The sequence below is a fragment of the Micropterus dolomieu genome, linkage group LG01, assembly GCF_021292245.1.
Source record: "Micropterus dolomieu isolate WLL.071019.BEF.003 ecotype Adirondacks linkage group LG01, ASM2129224v1, whole genome shotgun sequence".
NCBI classification, from domain to species: domain Eukaryota; kingdom Metazoa; phylum Chordata; class Actinopteri; order Centrarchiformes; family Centrarchidae; genus Micropterus; species Micropterus dolomieu.
The window spans coordinates 32,540,844-32,561,935 of record NC_060150.1 but is presented as its reverse complement, the minus strand read 5'-3'; the positions used below and the strand labels follow the sequence as shown (position 1 = coordinate 32,561,935).

Below are 21,092 nucleotides of genomic sequence, written 5' to 3'. Positions count from 1 at the left end.
GGGGGGGGGGGGGGGGGGGGGGGGGGGGGTGACCATAAGGAGGAAGCAACCAGTTTTGTGGTTGTGCTGACATGTCTGTGCAATCACCTCCTGTTTCTGACAGAGCACATTTGCACACAACACAAACACACACGCACACACACAATATGCAAAACTCGACAGTGGTTACTGACATCAGACACAGTATATTTTTATAACCTTAACTTCCACTGAAAATTGGCACAAATTCGCACACACACACACCTACACACCACACACACACAGAGCAGGAAATGTCTATGTCTGAAAAAACATTGTTTTCTCAGACATAGAGCTTTCCCCATGCTCGCTGTCGCATTGTGAAAACGATACTTTTGCTCGATGGAGATAATGTGGTGTAAAATAGAGGACATACACATCAGTTAATGCCTTCATTTCACACACGAGAGCACTCTGCAGCAAATTCTTCTTGGAATCAAAAGGTACGTAAGGCTACTGGTTTTGACTTTATGTTAATTCGTGATGCAGGTTCCATTGCAGCATTGTTCTCTTGGTAACAACTAAACGGTGAACAATATATTTATTTCTAAACTTTGTAAGATTTAAACAGTGGATTCTTTCATTTTAGCTTGTTTAGTTTATTTTAGTCCTGTTCTGTGCTGTTAAACAAATTTGTAAACTTGTAACCACAGGAAGGCTTGCAAGACAGCATGTCAGACTAAAATTATATTCTTGTTTTGATCTGGATTATGTGAACAAATATGAGCAACATAATATTAGAAAGTATCATAAATATGTAAATGTAAAGTGTTGTTGTGCATTGTTGAATTAGCCTGTTTTTACTGGCATTTATTTCCGTTTCTCTGTTTTTCTTTGTTTCTGTTACTCCTGTTTTTAATAGTCAAGTGTAGTTAATTTTACTTGGTTGCAGTGCCCACCAATTTTACAATCTTTATAGCATATGATAGCCTCTATCTTTAGACCTTTGATTTGATATGGAAAAATACCCCCATAAAGGCTTTCACAGGGGGAAACATTGAAAAAAAATAAACCCTTTCCTAATCTATTCCACCATCACTGTCTCTAATTCTTCAATTTCCTGTGTCCATTTCTCCCCTTTTCTCTCTGTGTCATATGTGCACCCTACTCTCTTCCCCCCTTTCATTCTCTATTTAAGATGGAAAACTATAGCCTGGTCTCCACGACAAACTCAGAGCCACTGCCAGACAACAAAACTACTGAGTACTACCCAGCCCTACTGGCCATCTACTCTGTGGTTCTGGTCACGGGCACCATCAGCCTGAGCCTGATGGTGCACATCATGAAGTCCAGCACGACATCGATCACTTCCATCGCTGTACTTAACCTCATCTTCTCCCACTTCATCTTCCTTCTCACCGTGCCCTTCAGGATTTACTATTACGCGACTCAAGATTGGAACCTGAGTCAAGGGTGGTGTAAAATGGTCAGCAGCATGATCCACATCCACATGTACATGTCTTTTATCTTCTATGTGATCATCCTAATCACACGCCTGATGACATTCTACCACAAAGCTGAGCAGGTGTCCCCCTTCCGCAGTATTCATGCACTCCTTGTCAGTGCTGTAGTGTGGATTGTGGTGCTCGTCGTGGTCCCTTGTGTAATCTACTATGCCTACGGCAAAATCACAACTAACAACAACACCAATTCAACACAGTGCTTCAATTTTGGCAATGACATAGAATCTGCTGCCAAGGTGCTCAACTACATCATAAGCACAGTGATCATAGTGGTGGCCTCTGTGCTGACAGCCCTCCAAGCCAATGTCCTAAGGGTTTTATACAGCAAGCATCGCCAAGGATGCACCTCTCAGCAGGACTTCGGGGCTCAGCTGAAGAGTCTGTGCTTTGCCCTCATCATGGTGGTCTGCTTCATCCCCTACCACATGTTCCGGCTGTATTACTTAGAACACATTAGTGAACTGCAGGATGCCAATGAGCTGTTTCTGAGTCTGACCACTTTTAACTGTCTGGACATGCTCACCTTCTTGGGGAGGAGAACCTGCTACCTGCACGTGAAAAACTGTTGCTAGGATGTGTGTGAGAGGGGTCAAGAGACTTTGTCAGCTTCATTTTGAAACTTAATTTTACTTAACTGTTCTTTCTTGCCTTGGATTTGGAGTTTCTAATAAGAAAATTGCTTATGTGCATCTCCCTAAAAGCCGACAATAGGATATAACATCTATTCAAAAGCTCATAAAAACAAGCATTAAGGTAGATTAAGGGAAACTTTAAAATGCACCATCTCCACTAACTTAACTTGAAAAGAATGGTGGGGTGGGTGAGACCAAAGCTCCCAGGGTCTGTCAGATATACCAGGCTTTGTTTTATTAATCCTACTACTGTTGTGTCACCTGCATTTTTTGTGACTCATTAAGATGTTGTTCTTTTTAAAAATGTATTGTTTTTTACTGTTGTTTGATAGATTTTTTTTGATTGAAAGAGCAGAGAGACACAGAGAGAAGTAAAATATTGAGGGGGGTGGGGTGGGGTGGGGTGGGGGGTGGGGGGCAATAGAACAAAGGTCCGCTCTCAGATGGTTATGTGATATGTGTCTTAAGCAGGAGGCAGGGGCACCTCTTAAATTTGACATGGCTGGAAACTGACCTTTGCTTTTGATTCAAAAATGAATGAACTCTTGCCATCTGCTGGTCTTTGTATCTACTACACAGGCTTCAAGCTCAAAATGCATAATGCGAAATTATGCCATTTTTAGGTTCCCTCTTTTTTCCATCCAAAATGTGACTAAATGCGAAAGACATGAGTGGAAATGAAAAAATAAATACATTTCACTGTATTTGCTAACACTTAACCCCAGTGTACTGTGCATAGATGGAGTGTCCAGCTCCACAGCTGAGATGAGAAATAAACTGTTACTTTTTCACCATTATTTTGTGAAACATTACCTCAAACCTCTTGGATCTCTTAACTTCTGCCCTCTGAGGTGGTGTTGGAGGCCCTGGCTGACATACACATACACACACACACACACACACACCTGGTGATCCTTTTCCTTTTGGTTTTTATAGCGCTGGGTTACTGTTTAACATCCCCACCCTACTTTGAGTTTGTTTAGTAAATCGATCTAATGACAGGGCTATGGTGGCGCCATCCAATGTGTTGCTCCATGAATTATAGGCTGCTCGGCTCTCCAACCTTCCCTTTTAATGTTGTCGAAGACCTTTTCTATATTCCCATTCTTAGTGTCACTTAGACTAATGTCACACTGAGGGGCTGCTCACTACCGGAGTACAACAATACACCTGGATAAATGCACATCCCAGACGGAAAAAGAAAGACAGGTAAGTCAAACTCCTTCTGTGAAGTATGTTGTCATTGAAAAACAAAACATCCACATTGGCTGTAAGAATTATAAGGTGTGTTGTTGTTGTTGTGGAGGAAGTGAAGCTTACCTTTAGTAGATTCTCAAGGAAGTTTGGTAACATGCTCTGCTAAATCACGTGGTTTTGTATTTTGGTGGTAATATGGTGGCAATCTCCATTGACACACACTTCAATTCCTGCTATACTTCCGTAACCAGAGCTGGTGTACTTTTGAATTGTAGGATTGCATATACTGTAAGTGGTTGTGGAAGTCTGCTAGAAATTTCATAGAATTTTGTTTTGTGTATTTAATGACACAGCGTTCTCGTCGCTCTGTCCACAGACAGCTTTTTGTGAAAACAGATAACATAGGCTCACTTTGTCATGCTTGGTGTGCTGTGTTTTTGTCCTCTGATGCACTACCACTGAAAGTACATAACACGCACGTAGTGTTTAATATAATCTCTGACTCTAGGATTGTTAAATGATTTATTACAATAATTCACTGTAATTAGAAATTATCATTCCCACCCCATACCTTTGTGAAGGTTGCAATGAGAAACTTTTGTTGAGATTAAGTCAGAGATTAGTCAATTGATATTACAGGAATTAGTTTGTGCTGTTGTAATGGACTTAATTGTGCAAAAACATGCTAAGACATTAGCAAGAAGAACAAAGGAGTATGGAAAAATGTTGCTGCATGTAACTCTAATATTTAAAGAAACTGTCTGTTGTTGTTAGAAGTGTTGTTGACTTGTTCAAATGATTCTTTACTTCACATGTTTCTATTAATTTGCACAAATCCAGTATCATAGAAGTGGCTTAAAAACAACATGGTGACGCAACCCCCCCCGAAATAACCAGTTAATGTTTGTTCTGTCAAAATAAAAGGTGATCTCTTAGTAGCAAACCATGTATTTTTTTCCTGTTGTCTGGCTATCAGGAAGTTGTGGTTTACTAGAGTCGGTTGGCTGGCTGATGATCGTCTGTGACTATTAAAACCCCTAATCTAAATAGAACAGCATTATGGCCAGTTCACACAGAGATAGCCTTTTAGCGCTGGGTTTTATGGCTTCAAAGAGCTGTTGGTTGCTAGGTGGAAGCAAAGTTTCCCAGTCATGTCCTGCTTCATTTTCTGCTGGAGAAGTCATAATAGCAATTATTTCTATCAATGTATAATTCACTTTTTTATTTTTACAATTTAAAAAATTATATTCACGTATAAAATTTCAAAATCAGTGAGCTTCTACATTAAGTTTTTGCCAGGAGAAGAGCAGAAGGGGCTGGAGATTCCTTGAAACTTACACTACAGGTTTGCATCCAAGAATGGCAGAATTCAGTTTTCAGGATATTAGTGTGGTGAACAAAGTTAGCAGCTTCATAAACAGCTGATCAGCTCCAGTTTTATGGACAATGGTATGATTTGTCAAGCATTCAAAGTGTAGTAGGAAAAACAGATTAAAGGCATTCATCATTACAAGACAAAAAAAAAACTGAATTTCTCAGTTGTCCTTGCACTGAGCAGTGGAGGGTGAGGCTAAGGACAGCCTTTTTAAAGCTCTGAACATGTCTATCAATAGCTATGGAGTAAAATGATTTTCACTTTTCTGAATATTGGGTTTTATCTGATATTGTATCTCCAAAGCCTCCAGCCTCTTGATTTCTTTTTGTAAACCATATCACATGACTGCCCTCTTACATGCAGTCCACGTCTTCACACATTCAAGCCAGGTTCATATTTTCTAAACCTGGTTTAATGCAGATATGGTTACATATATCTGATGATAAATTGAATCCAGTACATTCATGCTACAGTGCTCTGTGTCAGTCCTTTTGCGTGTTAGGTGATTATGAATGTGATCGTAAAAGAGTAAATTCTTCCTCGCTCTCTACAAACCTGATGAGTCAGGCGTCCTGACCTCACTGCCTGGTTAAAATGTAATCCCTCTATCACCCCCCTAGTCCCCCTTGTCTCTTGCTCTTTCTCTTTATGTCCAGTAATTAATCTGTGATAATGTATGTGCTGATATACTGTGTCTACAGTGACAAAATATTGCCTTCTCATGCACTGTGGGTGCTTTTCTGACTGGCCCACTCTTTACTGTAGGGAATCAAATCTCTTCATTTACAGCCTTCTGTAACACAATTTCTGAAACTGATTTCCTTTAAGCCACACAATAAGATTTAGTGCAATGAAATTCCCTATGCAAAATGTGTGGGTTGGGACATTTTAACTGATTTATGGTAGTAAATTAGTGTGTTTACTACATCACTTACCTGGATAAAGCCTTTTCACTTGTTTAACCCAAAAATCTACTGATCGACTCCAGACTGTCCAGAACTCAGCTGCCAGGCTTTTAACCAGAACAAAGAAATATGACCACATCACCCCTATTTTAGCTTCATTACACTGGCTCCCAGTATGTTTTAGAATTGACTTTAAAATTTTATTGATTACTTTTAAAGCTCTTCATGGCCTCTCGCCTTGTAATATTTCTGACCTAGTCCCATACACACCAGCACGCACCTTGAGATCCTCAGGCAAAGGTCTGTTGTCTGTTCCAGAGTCTCGACTGAAAGCTAAAGAGGACAGAGCGTTTGCTGTCAGGGCCCCGAGGCTCTGGAACAGCCTGCCCGAGGAAATCAGGTCGGCTGAGTCAGTGAACTCTTTTAAGTCCCTTCTTAAAACATACTTTTATAGGAGAGCCTTTCCCGATCTTATTTGACTTTATTTTATCCCTGTTTATTTTATTCTATTTTACTTACTTTATATTTATCTTAAACGTGTATTTTAGTCTTTTCAATGTTTTCTTGCTTTTATCTTGTATTGTTTTTGTATTATTGTCTTTTGGTTATTATTGTCTTTACACTTGTTAAAGCAATTTGTAACTTGTTTTTGAAAAGTGCTCTACAAATAAAGATTATTATTATTATTATTATTATTATTACTTCCCTGAAAGAGAAGGCAGCTCACTGACTAGTGTTTTGGTGCCTAAACCTAACCAAACTGTGACCGTTTCACAAAGTTAACCAAGTGTTTATTATTGTTACCATGACGACAAAGGTCCTGTACACTTGTCACTTGTACTCCCCAATAGTCACATATATACACCAGCCACTTTATAAGGTATATCTGTTCAATTGCTTGTTAACACAAATAGATAATCAGCCAATCACATGGCAGTAACTCAATGCATTTGGGCATGTAGACATGGTCAAGACAACTTGCTGACGTTCAAACCGAGCATGAGAATGGGGAAGAAAGGGGATTTAAGTGATTTTGAACGTGTCATGGCTGTTGGTGCCAGACAGGCTGGTCTAAGTATTTCTGAAACTGCTGATCTACTGGGTTTTTCACGCACAACCATCTCTAGGGTTTACAGAGAGTGGTCCAAAAAGAAAATATCCAGTGAGCAGCAGTTGTGTGGACAAAAAAGCCTTGTTGATGTCAGAGGTCAGAGGAGAACGGGCAGACTGGTTGGAGATGACAGAAAGGCAACAGTAACTCAAATAACCACTCGTAACAACCAAGGTATGCAGAATACCATCTCTAAACGCACAACACGTTGAACCTTGAGGCAGATGGGCAACAGCAGCAGAAGATCAAACCAGACGCCACTCCTGTCAGCTAAGAACAGGAAACTGAGGCTACAATTCACACAGGCTCACCAAAATCGGACAATAGAAGATTGAAAAAATGTAGCCTGCTCTGATGGTTCTCGATTTCAGCAGTCGAAAGTATGCCACAAAGGCAAAAGGGGGTCCAACCCGGTACTAGCAAGGTGTACCTAATAAAGTGGCCAGTGAATGTATATACTATCTGTCATTGAGAGTTGTTGGCAACCGACTATTCTGTTGTTTGGGTATAACGACATGTTGGTTTAACTCCCCTTCAACATGTATTCCTCAGGAAATTTGTTGTGTTATGTTTTTATAGTGAGACAGCAGATAGAAGTGTGAGAACTATGAATTTGTGTTAATATTACATGCTGATCCTCCTTTGAGTAGTTTGAATGTTTCCCCTTCTCCTACACAGCAGATTGGCTCATCAAGCAAAAGAACAAAAGTGTGTGAGTGTAACACCCTGTTTGAAAGTTCTCATTCATTTTAAATATACAGTAGACATATTTATATTTACTGATATGAAGTCATAAAACAATGACAGTGCAACTGCAATAAATCCAGGATCTAAAATTAAACCCTAACAAATAAATTATTTAAAAATTACACACTAGAGTAATTTAAATATTCCATTAATTAACTAAAAATGCAGGTAACAACATCAATAGTGTAGTAAGTGAGGTTAATGCCATTTGAGATGTTTACAGTATTGAATATGACACAATTTACTTAATTTAGAAACACGTAGAATAAAGTTTTATCAACAGAGGGTTGGATTTAAACCCGAGGACTGTGTTTATGGAAGAGTTAATGGAAGCTATCAGTGTTTTCCATTTCACTTTGTGTCTCTATAGATTATCTTCTGCTGAGGTGGGGGTGCTATTACTCGACTATTGAGTAACTCAATAGTCGACTATTGAGTAACTCAATAATCGAGTAAGAGCACTCACTTATTCGCTCACACACACTTTCATAAATGTATGTGCCTGTAAGAATAAACCCCCCTGTCGTCCATGCAGATCCGCGCCTCCAAAATAAGATAAAATCTATACCATAGTAAAAAAACAACAAGAAAAAAACAGGTAGAAAAAAGACGCAGAGGGGGAGAGGGGAAACATCTCCTTCATCACAATCTATCCATCCATGTGATAAGAGGGAGAAGGACAGATAAGTAATGTGCAATAAGGTGAGAAGTCTTAGCCACAGCTCCTCCCCTCTCCTTATTCCTGGCCCAATCACATGGGATTATGGTTCTTTAATGCCAAGGATCTCCCCTGTCATGTCTGTAAGACTTAGATGAAGCAGAGACCAGCAGATAGGGGAAAAGAGAAAGAGAGACTTTAGAGTGAACTGGGACAAGAAGAGAGAAAAGAGGAAACGAAGACCAAGTTGAAACAGGAATGAAGTATCCTCCTGCTGCTCAGAGTAAAGCTCTGTTAGATATGGAAGTAGCCAACTACTGCGAAGGCCTGGACCCATCATACAGCACACTGGGCTTTGAGAATGCAGAGGTGCTCTATGGAGGAGGAGGTAAGTGTGTTACGTACACACGCAAAGAAACCCATGTATAAACAAATACAAACATTAATTGAAGCACAAAACATCTGGTTTTTCAGCATGCATGTTGGACATGCTAACATACAGCATGACAGTAGACAGTTAAAACGGATACGGCATACACACACTTCTTCTTCATCCGGTATGAAGGGTACCTGCACAATGGCTTAATATAGACAAAGAAATGAGAGAAGCTTGGAATTGTGAATCTGATAAAGCCTCTTGATTAACATGATGTATCTTTTAAGGATGGTTTGGGGTGGTCTACTACCTCCGGAATGGGTGAGGTGTGCAAGTTTGCAAGACTAGATATGTACTGATAAAGTGAAGAGAGACCAGCTGGAGGCAAATTCGTTGCTATTTGTAGAAGAGGAAATCAGAAAGGGTTTGTTTTTACATAACAAACTCTGTGTGCCTAAATTAAGTGAGGGGGAAACTCACAACCTTTCAATGTTGGTCAGTAGTGCGTGTATCTGGTTGTCTAATTGTGGAAAATGAATTCCACTTGCCGATTGCTTGTATGTGGAGATGTCTGTGGAGGTCTGCAGTCGTGAAGGAAAGAAAAGGGCTAGGTAGGGGTTGTAAAAGCATGAAACCACAATGTTAATAAAGCTGTTTAGGCAGGAATTGCAGGCATGTGTCATAAAGATATTTTATTGAAGAGCAAGCACCCATCTCAATGATACTCTGATGCCACCTCAGCATGTGGACAGAAACTTGGTGTACTCATCCTGCTTGGCACTGGTGTGGGAGCGACATCTGTGTGTGGGTGTGTGTTCATGCTATACTTATGTTGTGTTCTATTTGGTAGGTACAATGATGAATGTTTTTAATTTTTGGTGACGATGCGGCTACAGCTGATCATGATAACAATCCTGATGATTATGAAAATGGTGACAATGATTATGACAGTAAAAGTAAAGACATCAAGTGTAATGTTTTAAATGCCCGGTGACTGCCACTTATTCCTTCTCCTGATCTATGTTTTGCAGATACATATTCTGTATGGTACAAATCAAACACCACAAAAATGACTTTGCAGTTATACAAACCCCAACAAACCTCTGCAGTTATACTATGGAATATACAAAGAATACATTTACTAGAATAGTCAGATGCTATGACTTTATTGTGTCTGTGCACTTATGTATGCAGCATATGCATGTGTATTTACCTGTATGGGTGGTTTTGTGTGCCCCAGACAGCATGCCGACAGAGACGAGCCTGCCTGGTGCAGACGGGGTCAGTAGTAACTGTGCCATCTGTGGCGACAAAGCCACAGGGAAACACTATGGAGCCTCCAGCTGTGATGGCTGTAAAGGCTTCTTCAGACGCTCCATACGCAAGAGCCATGTCTACACTTGCAGGTACAGACAGCAAAAACACACACATAAAACAACACACTTTAAATCATGCCATCATATGTGGAAATTATAAGACACACAGTATGAACACTTACGTGCTCATAAACACGCTTTTGTACCTTTATGATCATGTGCAGATAGACACCTTAACTATTGATAACTTACTATTCAGGCCAGTCATCATGTCATGGCGTGTCACCTCAACTTGTGTTATGTTATAGTACACTATCTCATCACGTCTTGCTCTGTTATATGTAATAAATAGCTATTTATATCATTGTATTTTTTATCATATGCAGATTCAGCAGACAGTGCGTTGTGGATAAAGATAAGAGGAACCAGTGTCGTTTCTGCAGACTCAACAAATGCTTCAGGGCTGGCATGAAAAAAGAAGGTAGGGAAACCTCCCTCTTGCCCCCTGGACAAGAGAGACAGTAGAGAGCACTGAACTGTTACCTCGTGACCATACATGCGTTTTGTTTTCTCCATTTTGAAACTCCACTAAAAGTTTACATGCAGAGATACAAAATAAAAATTCACATTTTTGGGGGGTTATTTGTTTGTTTTTTTAAACAAACACAGAATTTCATAGTGTATTGTCAGTAGTATGTATATATATAGCCTTAAAACTAGCGGCACTGAAGTAAAGGCTGAAGAATCTGAAACCTGCTCCAAGATGGCTGAAATCAGCTCAGCCATAAAATATGCGATAACTTTGTGTATGTGTACGTGTGTGTGTGTGTGTGTGTGTGTATTTATGAGGGGTATAACCTTGGCACAGAGTTTTATGACACCTAATCATGAGTTATTCAAACATGTTGTTCTGGGTTGCAACTGGTTAACGTTTGACTCCTCTTGCTGATGCCAGCCTGTAATGCTATTTTCCTAAATATTAACTGCCCTAGCGTCTGCTGTCATCGTTTGCATTCAGAATGCCCCCCCCCCCCCCTCCCCCCCCGACTTCAGCAAATTCTTGAAAGCAGGAAAGTGACTTGAATATTAGCAGGTTTACTGGACATCTACTTGTTTGACAATGAGTTAATTTTTTACAAAAAGTGAACTACAGGAGGTGCTGTCACTTCCCTGTTCATTTTTATTGCTCTTTTCTGTTTCACACACAGAGTAACTTTGGCTGTCTGTTACATTTTAGCTGTACAGAACGAGAGAGACCGGATCAGCTCCCGGAGAAGCATACCTGACTCCCAAGACTTGCTGCCCATCACTATTTTGGCCCAAGCACAATCAATGTCCCAACAGGTGCCAATTCTCCAATTTCCCCACTGATATATGGTTGTGTATGAGCTGATGTTAGCTTTATCAGTCACCACATCATGTGCATGAACCAAATTATAAATGCACAAGGAAAGCAACAGACTGTGACCCGAAAACCATTATGTTTCCCACCAGATCACTGCAACAGTTGGAATATCAGACATATCCGAGCAGAAGTCAGCCTCTGTTGGGGATGTTTGTGATTCTATGAGACAACAGCTATTGGTGTTGGTGGAATGGGCCAAATATATTCCTACCTTTGGAGAACTGCCACTGGATGATCAGGTAACGGGGCTGTGATGCATGATGGGGTGCAATCTGTGATTATGTGATTGCATTTTTTTCTTTTACATCTCACCTTTGTTCTTAAGTGATGGAACTGTGAGTGATGAGCTTGCAGCTCTAACAAAGGGCTAATTCTGTCAAAGCAGTTTCAGTTTGGATAGAAGAAATATCCTCTTAATCAACACAATGTACTCAGAGGTGATAGAATAATTGAAGCAATGATTAAGTAGAACATTAGAGATGTTATGTAAATTAGCATACAGAGACTGCTTGATTTAGTCTAAGACTCTACAAATACAGTATGACCCCTGGGTGATGTATTGAAGGGCAAAAGGGAATGCAATGTTACATTGTTTGTGATCTTCGTTAAACTGTGTGTGTGTCTGTGTGTTTGTCTCTAGGTGAGCTTGCTCAGGGCTCATGCAGGTGAACACCTCTTGCTCGGGGTTGCCAAAAGGTCAATGCCATTCAAGGACTTCCTGCTTTTAGGTAAAAGTAGAGCGGCATCTTGTTTCTATGTGGTGCATTCCGGTGGTTCAGCACTGGAGTGTGAAGACTGCTCAGCTGTTGTGTTAGCTGAGACTGATTAACTAAAGCTTTATGTTTCTTTGTAACTTCAAAAGTGTCTCCAGCAAAGGGCATTACTCATTACTGGGGCATGTACCAACATCATACCGTAGGCATATCTGCCAACCACACACAGATTTTGCATTTCTATACGTCTGAGGACCTTCCCGACACACCCCTTCACCATAACCTTGACTGGAACCCATAAATAAGGCCTGACAAAACTCTACATATACCTTTCAATTACCCTCAACACAACCACTAACTGATGCACTCTGTTTCTGAAGGTAATGGCTGTGTGATCCATAGAAACAGTCCTGAGCCAGAGATCTGTCGGGTCGCCAACCGAGTGCTGGAAGAGCTGGTCCAGCCCTTCCAGGATATTCAAATAGATGACAATGAGTATGCAGCACTCAAGGCTATTGTCTTCTTTGACCCAGGTGATTAAAAAAACAAAACAAAACAAAACAAAAAAATGCTAGTAACCAGTTTACTATTTATGGGGATGAGTGTTTACCCATGTTTTATCCAGCCTGCCCGTGCTTCTCCATGTATGTGTAATTCAAATTTCCAGGGAAATTTTTGAAACAGGGAAAAGCTGTGTTAGGCTGAGGAAACCACTTGGGCAAGATTAGGATAAGATTTGCATTGGTAAAAACATTGGCACAGACTTATGACACCCAATATGTGTTAATGATGTCTAGCGCACGTGTTATGATGTGCTGATTATTTCAAATAAGTATTAATTCAGGGTATAGGACATAATATCTTATTGTCAAGTGGGTAATGCATGACAAAAAAAGATAGTCAGGTAAGACTGAGTAAGAAAACATTATGAATAGTTAAAGACTGAAAATAGCTCTCCAGATCCCTCTTTTCCCAACCACTCCCATCCATCTGGTTAAATTTCCCCTCAAAGCTAGATCCCAATCCCTCTCCTATCTCCTTGGCCTAGTGTGACCACAATCCCTGCCCCCATCTTGTGTTACCTGCCCCCCCCATCTAAATCCCCTCATCGTGCCTTCATGCCCCAGGTTGACCATAATCATTCCATCAGTTTTACTCATATCCTCAATTCCATCCCTGATCTTTTTGCTTTTTTCCTCCTGTCATTGAACCCCTTCCTCCATTCCAACCCACCCTTAATCCACCCTCTCATTTCTACTCTTTGCCTCCCAATGTGCAGATGCAAAGTCTTTGCGGGACCCATCAAAGATCAAGGCCATGCGTCTGCAGGTAGGTCGAGCATTTGACTCTTGTAGCTTAGTGTGGAGCTGCAGTTCTTTTCCATCATGTTCAATTATAATTTCCTATAAACAGTTTTAAGGCTTGATTTTCAAACAGCATTATTATCACTGTTATACATTTTATTTTGCACTTATATTGCAAATAATATACCATTCATCTTCAAGGACAAGAGCAGTTTGCTTTCACTGATTGAGACTTTGCCTTGTGTGTGTGCAGGTCCAGATGAGTCTGGAGGACTACATTAATGATCGTCAGTATGACTCCAGGGGTCGTTTTGGTGAGCTGTTACTCCTTCTCCCCACCCTGCAGAGCATTACCTGGCAGATGATCGAACAGCTCCAGCTGATTAAGCTCTGTGGCCTGGCCAAGATAGACAACCTGCTGCACGAGATGCTGCTGGGAGGTGAGACCGGGTCTATGTCTGTGCTTGTAAATCTGCATTTAGGGTAACGTATACCAGTGGAGCTCCTCAGTGATAAATGTGTGGAACTGTATAAGTATGAAGCAATGTAAAAAACAAAAAGTATACATATACAGCAAAGTTTTCCTGGATATATAAATGGGTAAAAAGTTAGGGATTTTGCAGAAAGATGGTATACCTTTGTATAATCCACATATATATTAGGCAAAACCAAAATAGACAACTTGCTAGATGAGATGCTGCTAGGTGACATCTGCAAACATATCTTAATATGTATAAATAAGGACGTCTGTAGTTAAAGGTAGAATGCATCAAAAAATATGCTAGGCAGGGCCATGACAGACAACTCAAGCACAAGATGAGGAGGGGAAATAAAGTCATAAATAAAGGAAAAAAGTCATCTCCAAAAATGTCTTCCATTCTTCGCCATACATACTAAAAACAACTCCAGAATATGACAACCTGACTTAGAAGACCGTGTACAGAAAGAGCTGTGTGTGTTTTATTTTTCAGCATCCTGTAGGAATGTGGAACTAACAACAAAAAAACCCTGCTATTCAAATACTGAGATGATATTTTTAGTAATGTGAATGTGCAAGTGATGAAACATAATGATGCCAACATACATATACCCTACTAACAGTTTGAAACCAACAAACAAGCCAACCAAACCAAACAATTAAGAAAATGAAATGACATGATGTCTCTCTACATCTTATAAAAATATTAAAGAATTACAGGTTATTTGAGTGACACTGATACATGAGCATGTTCCAGAGCTGCTTATGTAGATTTCTCAGCTTTTGAAATGAAGTTATGGAAGCCTGTCTCAATTACTGTATAAAACATGCACACATGTAGATACGCTTTTGAAGGCACAGACTGACTAAAATCAGCATACATTTCTTAAACTCAACTCACTCAATTAATTAAAAGTCCCAAAACAGAGATTTGTTCTTGCACTATTGTAACCCCCCCTGCCCCAAAATTATGCGAAGTGAACTACCCATTGTTCTTTTTGGTCTAATGAGGGCTTGTTGGGTGAAATGCCACCATGTGCACGAAGAAATCTGTTGTTTTGGAGGATTTCATTATGCGTGTTAGCCCTTAAATGTCACCTGATTAAATAAAAAAAATCTAGATGAGATGCAGAACAAAAATCAGCTGTAAATGTACAACAACAACCTGCTGTCAGTTGGTTACAACTACAACACTATCTGACTATCTGTGTAATGTGTTCAGGCCTTACGTCAGAGCCCACACACCTGCACCACCCTGTACACACCCAGCTGGCCCAGGACCCTGTGACCGGACACACACTTGTCATCAGCACCATGCCTGTCACTCACACTCCGCTGATAGGTAAGAGCCACATACCAGACATGCATACTATCACACAATCCCTCAGACAAGCACAAGCCCTCTGACACACACACACACACACACACACACACACACACACACACACACACACACACACACACACACACAAATCATATCAATGCAAAGTTGATACAATTTATCTCTTCTCATGAAATGTCACAAAACTGTGTGACAGATGTGTTTCCATTAATTTAGCTGAAACTAATAAACAGGCATCCTGAATGTGAAAAATATATCATATCAATATATCAATGCAACATTTACAAGAATTGATGAGTATTGGCCATGCTGTATGCTTTCATTTAAAAATAAAAAATGCATTTGGCAATATTACACCACCTAATGGCCACACAAGATTGATGTGAACTGTATCTATAAAGCAGCAGCTGTAGATGTAACATGTACTGTGGACCACAGTGGATACATTTTACAATTGCACATACAATCAATGCTGTCCCCAACCCACACAAAAACATGTTCATTTGCAAAATGAAATAACTAATGACTCTATGTGCCTGCCTGTCTTCCTGTAGCCTCTCCAGACACTCCCATCCCATCGCCCCCTCAGGGTCCTGCCCCAGAGAAGTACAAACCCTTTCCCCAGCCTCTTTGTCCTCCAGACAGCCCCTCGCCTTCCACACAGATAGATCTCTGACTTCTCCCTCTCTATCATAGGCTGACATAGGATCAGTTTCCCTTTCCCCTGCTCATCATCCCAGCTGTGGTATAAAAATTGTGAAAGAAAATCCCTGTTCAGTGTATGTGGTTAGACTTTACCCTGTTTTTTTTTTTTGACCGTCTTGCTTGATTGGGCATAAACGTCACGAAAATGCTGTGAGTCCCTACGGTTCTTTATGTACAGTCTATCACTCGTGCATGTCAAATGCGAGTTCTGAGTAATTCTGTGTAAATGTACGAAATATCATCTAATCATGAATTTCATAGGCAACAGCAATGGAAAAACTGATGGCTTACAGACAACACATTACAGCTGGCCATCAAATAGAAATGTAATACTTTGTTTTGTTTATACATCAGTATCGGAATGTGTTCTAGAGAACTTCAGAAATGTTTTTGCTGATTTTCAGGATTTAACACACATAAATATTATTAATGTACATGTATTCAGCAGCTAAACATAATATAATGGGTTACAATAGTTTGTGGCCAAGATCAACATGATAATAATAATAATAATATAATTTATAAATAGTTAATAAAGACCTCATGTTAAATGCAAAAAGAATGTGGAAAAATTTTAATATTTGAATAACTTACTGTATATAGTCGAATGGATGAAAGAAAATATTCAGATCCTTTATTCAATTTCTAGAATTAACTGTTTATTTTTTATTTTGTGTTGATAATGTGAACATTTCTTCATTTATACAGTATATTGATTAAAAATCCATTTTGAATAATGTTTGAGTATTTTATTTGAAATGTACTCATTGAATGTGGATTTATTAAAATGCATAATATACATACAGTGAGAGACTCACAAAAGTCACAGTAGCCCCCTCTTGCTGTCAAGAGAAGAAATACAAAAGAGTCCTAAATGCAAATGAGCTACTTATTGTATATGTTGCATATGTTTGCATCAGTACACCACATGTACAGTATACTTTTAGTATTATATATTTATATATTATTTATTCTCTCTTTTTTTTAACTGGGAAAGGTAAAGCGTTAGATGGAAATAGAGAAATTCCTTTTCAATCCAACATTTATCTGGTACAGTAACAGCAAATCATTTCAGTAGATACTGCTAGAAAAATGGAAATTGACATTTTTTTCATATTAGATTCTGAAAAGAAAACAATATAGACAGACAGATGATGATAAATTGACAGCATGTATTTCAATATGGTCTGCGCACATGGAAGAATAAAAGAGTGTGGTTTGTCCATTACTTCCTTCATGGAAGTCATCATGCTCCCCCGCAGTTCCATTGGTCAGGGGTACACAGTTCGTATCCAAAGCTTTATTGGCAAACTATTGAGACTGCAATGCTGGATGATGCTGCTCATCTAAAATCAAACTAGTTTCCCCCACCGTCCATCTGAGAATAATGTAAAATGATAATTTAAACTGAAACTGAGCTGTACTGGGGCCAACTGTACTTTTAAATCTGGTATTTTGCTTATGTCCGTCCACAGACAATCATTTTCTTGGGGTTTATGTGTATGTGTGAGCATTTGTGTGCAGTGGATGAGACCAGGAAATAAAGCTGAGAGCTCTTATGCTCTGTATATTGTTGTGCGACTCAGAGAAAACACTCAGGTTATTTATGGCATAGAAGATGATGCTGTCTAGAATCAACATGGCCAAATCCTCCTATCAACTCCATAATGGACAAACTACCTGGCTTAGGTCAAAGCAACACCTCCCACAACGGGAGGATGTGTGTATACATATATACTGTGTGTGTGTGTGTTTGTGTGTGTGTGTGTGTGTGTGTGTGTGCTCCTACCTGCAATTTATTTATAAAAATGCCAGTGCATGTGTGTAGCATTCTATACGTGTGTTTTTGGAAGTGTGTGCATGTGTGTGTACCCTTGGAGCTTTAATCAGACGCCTATAGTGAGGAGTTGTGGGGGCCTTGTCTCTTTCTTTTTCCTCAGATAAAACTCTGTGTTAGCATGCCAGTCACATATCTCATCTGAGACGTACCGCTCCCCTCCCCACACCTCACCACTGCCCACACTGACAGCACCCTATTACACACCAGTATGACGCTCGCTCCACCTGAGGAGGGTGATGAGAGGGAGCTATAGAGAGATGGAGGAGCAATAGATGGACAGGAAAACTAAAAAAAAAAATGTCTTTTGTTATTTAGCTGCATCTTAGTTTGACTAGTTTGGTAATTAAGGCTGTCATTTTCAAAATGAGCCCATTAAATCAGCCGCTTTTTTGTGTATTGTTTACTTTTCTCACACACTTGTGAATTTTGACAAATGGTGAAAAGATACTTCAAAGGAATATAAATAATAAAGAGGTGCTTATTTGTTATGAGACACTTGAAACAATAATTTACTCTCAACTCAAATGCTAAATGAACATACATTGATGATGAAATGTGTTGTTCACTAACAAAAGTAAGTGTACTATTAATACAGAGTTGTCAGGGTAGCGGTTAACTTCCTTTTCACATATATTTATTTTATAATTATTAAAATCTGTTTACAATTTGCAAGTTGGACATGGACCATCAAACAGATATATATAGCCATCCTTCCAGCCATCATCCTTTAGTAACCACTAGATGGCAGTACAAGTCTGTCGTTTCACAACAGACAAATTGCTCTTTAATGGCTGTTATCAATGTACTATACCCTAATAAAAAATGGGGGGAAAAATTAAATGTAATCCAAAAAACCTTTAATCTTGTTTTAATGCCACCAGCATCACTTACTTATTTAGTGGCAGCATTTAAGATGGCACCCAGTATATAGCCATCATTTTATTTCATATGTTGTCAACAAAAGTGAGAAACACACTGACATATGTTTCATGTTGTTTTCAATATTTATAATATGGCTATTTGCATCAGCATCATCGTAACACTCCCATTAAAAATGTTACTTAAGGTGTCTTAGATTATTCAAAGAACAAATATAAATTTAAAGAGAGCATGTTTCGGATTTTGTAAATCCAGCTTAAATGTGCTGTTTCCAGTCTGTTTAAATAGATCTTTTTGGTCTCAAAGTAGTCGTAAAATATTGCAAAGTCACACATGTATGCTCCATGCAGGGGAATATTGGTACAGTTTGAAATGAATGGCATGTGTCAGTGATCCCAGATTAGAGCCGGAGATTGCAGACTATCATTCCTCACCAGTGCATTTACCCATAATTCTCCTCTGTCTGTAACATGTCCGATGATTTCTCCTCTAGGAGACAAGGTAAGGCTGTATGAATCTCTGCCTCCAACTCTGGAATGAATTTAAAACCTCTTCTGAGAGATTTTCTGTGTCTCCATCCTGCGACTGTGTGTGTGTTGCATGCATGTGTGGTTTCTGATTATACCACAGCATGGGTGAAGGGAAGGAAAATACAGTGACAGCTTCATTTCCAAAGCTGAGTTCACATAAATGAGGGATTAAAGCGAGCAAGCAAGAGGGTTAAGGCTCACCTCGGCCTTCAATGACAGCTTTCCCTCCTTATAATCACTCTCTTCCTCTCTCTGTTTGTCTCCTTCTGTCTCACCACTCTTCCTGTCTCCAGCTTTATTTTTGTCTCACTTTTTCGTATACTTTTATTCTCTCATTCCCTGTTTAGGTTATCTGTTTTGTCGTGCTGATGCTCATTTTGCTGGCAGAGATAATACACACACAGATAAAAATTTAAAAAATGCATACTGTACTGCTGGTAACACACACACGCACACACACACACACACACACACACACACACTGGGTGTGCTCTACATCATGATGATGGGGACCAGGTTAAGGCAATCAAACTAGAGGTTAGGGCCAGGGTAGTGTGTGTGTTGTGTGTGTGTGTGTCTCTGTGTTTGGGGTACATTAGGGAAATGAAAAGGGGCGGACCACTGATGGCTTTTGAGATGCAGACTTGTTAGAATAAAGGAATATAAAAAAGACAGGAGACAGAGGAGATGACAGGGTGGATGATAAGAGGAGTAGTGCAGTAATGAAAACGGTCCTCTGTACCCTGAGATTACATGGGGAATGAGATTGGAGAGAGAAAGAGAAAGAGACAGAGAAAGAGAGACTGGGGGATCGTGATGGGGGAAATGGGTGAGCAGGGAGGGAAAGAATGGAGAAAGATGGAGACTCATTTATGAGGAACCATGGTGAGAGCCAGGTGGAACAGACATGGTTCTGGTGTGAAAAGAAAAAATGAAGAAAAAGAAGAAGAAGAAGAAAAAGAAGAAGAAGAAGAAGAGTGGAGGTATTACAACACAGGACGAAGCAGCCCCACTCTGAATGATAAGTGTCTCACGCGCTGCGGGTTATGGGAAGTTCACACAAACAAATGACTCCCATTTGCCAGAGGCGAGGGACACAATTGAGAAAGAAGGGGCGAGAGAGAAAAGGAGGAGAAGAAGAGAGAAGGGAGAAGAAGGAGGGAGAGGTCTAAATACTAGAGCTGTGATTTCAGATAACTCCATCTGCATTGAGTAAATGATTACCTTTTTACCCCTCTAATGTTTTCACAGGTTCGCAGCATAAACGAAAGCACCCTCAATCCAAAGGATATTAGGAACCCTGTAGTGAAGTGCAGTAAAACTCTGTGCTTGGTACCTTAAATTACAGGGCGCCTATGGACCTTGGTCAATAACACTAAATGTATTGCAAATTGTAGCGTGTAGGTGGGTTATGTTTTGCACCATAAGAGGTGATATCAAACAGTGATAAGGGTGCATGAATACTGCCCTTATTTATACACTAAGCAGCATGGCATCAAAGTTAAGTATGGCTGAATACCTCTCTTTGAAAATGCCTTCACTGTAGTTGTTTTTGACCATGTGACATTCAGGCAAAGAGACTGCAGATTTTTATTCTACCCAAACAAGTAGCTGATTTTGCTTCTTACTCCCACTTTTCTGGTGGGTTTCATGTGTGTTTTTCAGTTAAATGAGAGGCTTTAGTATTTCGTTCGAAGGATGACTTACATACTCAAAGGGGCCTCCTATTAAGAGCATTGAGCAGCAGCCCCAGTAGCTTCAGTTTGACAGGACTGGATACACTGGGTACTTCAGAGGTCTAACCTGCGACCAGTTTATGTCACATTTCTTTTTAGTAAATTAACAAGACTAAGAGTCCACGGCTTCTGTGAGGCTGTGCCTAAGCACAGCACACATGCTGATTTTCAATTTCAATTTGAAACTGAAAATGACCATTTACTATTTAACACTAAACACAAAATGCAGCTGAGACTGATGGGAATGTCATCAGGTTTTTACTAGGTATTTGGTCATGAACCAAAATACTGGTAATTGAAATAATGGAACTAGATGAAAGTGACAATGGCAATCTGTCCAATAGTTATCCAGACATGTCACA

At 39.8% G+C, this 21,092-nt stretch overlaps 2 protein-coding genes across 4 annotated transcripts in view; both read left to right on the top strand.

The window, feature by feature from the left end:
- LOC123975161 (probable G-protein coupled receptor 141) overlaps positions 1 to 2,470 on the top strand; it is a 5,131-nt gene extending 2,661 nt beyond the window's left edge. The window contains exons 1-2 of one of the 2 annotated variants that reach the window (XM_046056384.1): positions 251 to 461; positions 1,157 to 2,470. In XM_046056384.1, the coding sequence (XP_045912340.1) occupies positions 405 to 461; positions 1,157 to 2,053 (954 nt within the window). In that variant the 5' untranslated portion in view covers positions 251 to 404 and the 3' untranslated portion in view covers positions 2,054 to 2,470. Of the gene's footprint in view, positions 1 to 250; positions 462 to 1,156 lie in introns of those variants that run through there. The other variant, XM_046056392.1, reaches the window with a different exon arrangement.
- Positions 2,471 to 8,364: 5,894 nt separating this feature from the next.
- On the top strand, positions 8,365 to 15,737 carry hnf4g (hepatocyte nuclear factor 4, gamma). 2 transcript variants are annotated; one of them, XM_046049543.1, is made up of 11 exons: positions 8,365 to 8,494; positions 9,723 to 9,888; positions 10,185 to 10,279; positions 11,036 to 11,142; positions 11,293 to 11,442; positions 11,844 to 11,931; positions 12,297 to 12,449; positions 13,196 to 13,245; positions 13,474 to 13,660; positions 14,921 to 15,040; positions 15,595 to 15,737. In XM_046049543.1, the coding sequence occupies exons 1-11, from the start codon at positions 8,365 to 8,367 to the stop codon at positions 15,714 to 15,716; spliced, it is 1,368 nt and encodes a 455-aa protein (XP_045905499.1). In that variant the 3' UTR covers positions 15,717 to 15,737. The 2 variants fall into 2 exon arrangements, with proteins under 2 accessions (XP_045905499.1, XP_045905508.1); XM_046049552.1 differs by having other exon boundaries at positions 8,398 to 8,498; positions 9,727 to 9,888.
- The last annotated feature ends 5,355 nt before the right edge of the window (positions 15,738 to 21,092 follow it).

Coding starts and splice junctions, on each gene's coding strand:
- hnf4g (XM_046049543.1), top strand. CDS start 8,365: ATGAAGTATCCTCCTGCTGCTCAGAGTAAAGCTCTGTTAGATATGGAA. Junction 9,889..10,184: donor AGCCATGTCTACACTTGCAG/GTACAGACAGCA, acceptor TATCATATGCAG/ATTCAGCAGACAGTGCGTTG. Junction 15,041..15,594: donor CACTCACACTCCGCTGATAG/GTAAGAGCCACA, acceptor GTCTTCCTGTAG/CCTCTCCAGACACTCCCATC.